This window comes from Cydia fagiglandana, chromosome 20, assembly GCF_963556715.1.
Source record: "Cydia fagiglandana chromosome 20, ilCydFagi1.1, whole genome shotgun sequence".
In the NCBI taxonomy this organism is placed as follows: Eukaryota; Metazoa; Arthropoda; class Insecta; order Lepidoptera; family Tortricidae; genus Cydia; species Cydia fagiglandana.
The window spans coordinates 2,625,274-2,629,722 of record NC_085951.1 but is presented as its reverse complement, the minus strand read 5'-3'; the positions used below and the strand labels follow the sequence as shown (position 1 = coordinate 2,629,722).

Here is a 4,449-nt window from a genome sequence, read left to right as displayed (position 1 = left end):
TTTGGTTATGTCTTGATGTCAATGTCAAATTTGACACATGACAGTTGCAAAAAAAAAGTTGGTGGAACTGTTTCAACTACTGCTTTAAAAGCAGCTGCAGACTTATCCCTTTATTCATAAACCGCTGTTTCCCATCTCATCCTAGAATAACAAACACAAATGTCGCAATATTTCACAAACAACGCCATCACAGTGTCAGTAGAAAAGGCATAAATTTTAAAACACGCATACACGAAGCCTGTCTCGATACAAATTATTCTAAATTTAATTACTGACAAATTTGTTTCCATTCCACAGACCACCGCCCTATTATATAGACCAAAATAATTATAGACTGAGATTTAGCTGAGATTATAGGACGACTCACGGTCACCACCCGTGTGATGTATAGGTCTTATGCACGCGGCCGCGGCCACGCGCTGCCAGTAGCGCCCAAGAATACGACCTGTTAGCAGTGTGCACGTCTGTACGAAAATAAATCGTAAATCATTACATTTGTTCGCTAATAATGGGATATTGCAGCATAAAATGGTGTGGCAAGTCATCTAAGACTTCCAAATTCTTAACAGATGGAATAACATTCCACAGGTAAGTGAAATTCATTATTTTGTTGAAAATTGTTTCTTGTCCGCGGGGTTCATTTTATACTGGTAACTGGTTGTACTGAGCAGCAACGAAGTATACCCGTTCCTTTTCGTCAACGTAAAAATGCAATGTGCTATCCCTTTCACATAGACGAATAGTGATGTGACGATGATGGTTCCGTCAGTTGCGGGAACTTCATACGGTACTGTACCATTTTAAAAAAATATTAAAGATAACCGTGATTCTTTTTTTTAAATTGACAATAATTAATCTGTAGCATGTGTAGTTTTATTTAGTTCGTAGTTCATCTTAGTAGAATGATCATTATTGAGGTAGAGTCAGGCCAAGAATAGCCTGCAGCGGATTTGATAGCCCACGCAGTGAAAGTGTTATTTTAAACGTCAAACTTCTATGAAATTATGACATATAAATGACACTTGCACTGCGTGGGCTATTAAATCCGCTGCAGACTTTTTTTGGTCCGACTCTAGTATCAAAATGAGAAATGAAATAAAAAATCGGGAACAAGATGTACCTGATGATGTGCGAGATTGCGAGGGTACTCGGTATTGGTTTGCGATAGGCATATTATGTTGTGTGCACCTAGAACTAAAAAATAATACAGTATTTTTTATTAGCGTGTACGATTGGTGCACACTGACTTTTTTTGCCTTTATATCAGTGACCTTAAGTTTTGGAAGCCTTTTAAAGTTTTGGGGTCAGGTAAAATAATTTGATTGTCTTTCAGATTTCCAAAAAATCCTGAAATTAAAGCAAAATGGATTGACGCCACGCACCGTGGACAGTTATGGTACCCGTGTAATACGAGTGTCATTTGCTCAAGGCACTTCACAGCAGATAATTTCCACCAAGTAACGAGTCAGCGGAGACGATTATTGAGTTCCGCAGTACCAACTCTATATTTACCAGTTTTGGTAAGCTGATTCAACATTTAATTGATTATCAACTTTAACTATACTTACTTATATTTTTATTTCATAAAATCTTATCGTTTGGACGAGAATTATTTTGGTAATTTCATCGTTTAAATTACATGATTCACAAGACAAAAACTTCCATGTACCTTCTTAGAGCCTCCAATCCTTCATATTAAAAATTATTTAATCAAATATTTGCAGGCTCCACCTTACACCTGGTTCGATTTTGATGTGTTCTTGATCGAGTTCTTTTTATGTGGAAAATATTATGTAATTTTACACGTAAATAATATTTCAGATAGAGGATATAACTCAGCAACATAACAACTCAGCAGTAGCAGTTCAAATACCGCAAAGCATTGACTGTGATGTCCATGATGAAGGCACATTAAAAAAAGAGGTTCGATTAAATATAATATAATATTACTACCGTTCATTCTGAAATTCTAAAAAGGGAGTATTAATTATAGAGCGAATAGAGAGAGTTTATTGTGTATCGTATTTTCAGGATGGCTCTACTCTGCAGAGTTCAGTGTTAACAACATCTCAAGAGCAGAATACTGTGTCACAAACACCTACCACGAAGCGAGAACTATCCAGAGTCCGGGACCCTGAATCACCATCTGCTTATAATTCTCCTGTCGAAAAACGACTTTCTCGAAGAATCATGGAACTTAAGTGCAAAGTAAATGAAAAAAATGTTAAATTGCGAAAGTTGCGTGATGCAAACAGGAGATTAAAACGAGAGATCGTTTCACTGAAATCTCTTTTAGAAGATTTACAATAGATATATCATTTCACTGAAATCTCTTTTAGGAGAAAAGAAAAATTTGAACAAAAAATTACCTTTGCTCTGGTAGTTGAGAGTTAATTAAATATCGCTGGAAGTCGCCAGCAACATGCTGAGGCGAGAACATTTCGTGTCACTTTCTCCTTTTTTTATGTGTCTCTGCTTGTATAATTTTCTTTATTTTTGTGTATGTACTCACGAATAAAAATATATTCGTTCATAATCGTTCTGTAGCACCTTAAAACCTAAGTTTCGTTTAATTTTGTACTATGACGTTATCTATGAAAAGGGACCTAATTGTCGGCGGTTACGCCATTATTAACGATGCTCCGATATAAATACAATGCCGCGCGACGCTGTGCGGCGTAAGCGCCATCGACAATAAGATCCCTTTTCATTGATAATGCCCCATATCAAAATACATGCAGTAGAAATGAATGTCTCTTTATTGAAATTACTGACCGATTTGTATATTTTTTACTTGTTCGAAATATAAGTAACTTTTAAAAACAGCAATAAGATATTATTTGTTATAAATCCACCTTCAAATATCCATAAACATTAAACGTTAATGAAATATTTAAAGGCCGACACCATAGACTTAATAATATATAAAGACGGAGCCTCAGCGAGCTGTCACTGTTGCCACTTTTGTTTAGTGTACGATTAACAATGAGGCCCACGTTGCTGTAGCCATGTCGATAAAGTCATATCGATAAACTATCGACATTTCTTGCAATTTTAATTTTACTTCAAAGGCTTAACGATACCTAAAATGACCAAAAACGCTTTTATTCTTTATTGTGGTTATCAGATCACAATTTTATAGTCACGCCCCAGCAGGGAACCAAGGGAAAGTTCCGATATTTAATTAAAATACATAAATACCTCCTAAAATAGGTGTTCCGCAATAATTGAATTATATTATTATATTATAATATATTCATTATCTATTAGCATTTCAATTATGTTTATGTTTAACGAAGATATTGAAGCTTCAATTAATCGCTATTTCGTTCCGCTGTGTAGCGTTTATCGATATATAACATGATTAATATCGACTTTTCACATCCCTAAAAGAGCACACATATACGCTTTTAAGCACACATACACAGCCTGGGCGCATCAAGAAAGGCAACACTTGATTTGAAGTCCACCTTGTCAACAGTATGGTTGTCCTTTTTTGACAAACGGCATTTTAAAAGAGCGAGGAGAGAGAAATGATACTAGTTGCTGCGTCGCGAAAGAGAACAGAAAAGGTTGGGCCCTTGGCCGACACTTCCGGACTGCAACCCTGCTGTAAAGTTAGCCCTTAGCAAGGCCTGACATTTTATACTTTTAAACATTGATTATGATCACGGAAGATAACAGCGTTAAAAAAAATGATACATTTTTAAAGTACCAACTTAATGAAACATTATATTATTTTAATATTATTAAGTATTTTTTATTGATAACAATTTTACCACAATAAATTACGGTACCACTCCACATGTCCCATCCCTACGCTTGCACGTGACAGAGCGACATGTTTGGAACGACCAATCGCAACGTCCGGCAACTGCCAAACCGATTTAGATGAAATTTGGTACTGAGATAGAGATAGTTTGAGTTTGAGTTGAGGCCCCGGGAAAGGACAGGATAGTTTTTATCAATCACCATCATTCCACGCAAGCAATACCACAGAATAAATAATAGTACTAGGTACAGAAGACTCACTCTAAGTACTCTAACAAAACGCGTCTGTCACGATCAGCACAGATATGGCCGCTAGGTGGCGACAGCGCCACGCGCGGCTTATGACAAACCCCAAAATTGGGGTCGAACGGATGTGCTTTTAGCTTAGGGTTGCCATACGTCCCGGTACGCCGGGACATGTCCCGGTTTGAAGCATGATGTCCAGGTGTCCCGGTCCATAAGCAAATTGTCCCGGTTTATAAATCATAGTTATTTAGTAGGGGGCATTGAGACAGACAGACGGCCGGACGGTCAACAAAGTGATCCTATATGGGCTCCGTTTTTTTCCTTTTGAAGTACGAAATCCTAAAAATCTACCTACTATTATCTCGAAAAAATTTCGCGCTCGTTTCGCTCGCGTTTTCATTTAGGTACCTACATTATTTGTGACAGTTAAGT

General features: G+C 37.0%; 1 protein-coding gene across 1 annotated transcript; it reads left to right on the top strand.

The window, feature by feature from the left end:
* The first annotated feature begins 430 nt into the window (after positions 1–430).
* LOC134674608 (THAP domain-containing protein 6-like) lies at positions 431–2,746 on the top strand. The gene is made up of 4 exons (XM_063532721.1): positions 431–588; positions 1,334–1,520; positions 1,822–1,923; positions 2,032–2,746. Exons 1-4 carry the CDS (start codon positions 509–511, stop codon positions 2,308–2,310), a joined length of 648 nt encoding a protein of 215 aa, XP_063388791.1. The 5' UTR covers positions 431–508; the 3' UTR covers positions 2,311–2,746.
* The last annotated feature ends 1,703 nt before the right edge of the window (positions 2,747–4,449 follow it).

What these genes read in the sequence shown, in the direction of transcription:
- LOC134674608 (XM_063532721.1), top strand. Translation starts at nt 509, where the DNA reads ATGGGATATTGCAGCATAAAATGGTGTGGCAAGTCATCTAAGACTTCC. An exon ending in CTCTATATTTACCAGTTTTG is followed by an intron (nt 1,521 to 1,821) that starts GTAAGCTGATTC and finishes ATAATATTTCAG; the next exon opens with ATAGAGGATATAACTCAGCA. An exon ending in AAGGCACATTAAAAAAAGAG is followed by an intron (nt 1,924 to 2,031) that starts GTTCGATTAAAT and finishes TCGTATTTTCAG; the next exon opens with GATGGCTCTACTCTGCAGAG.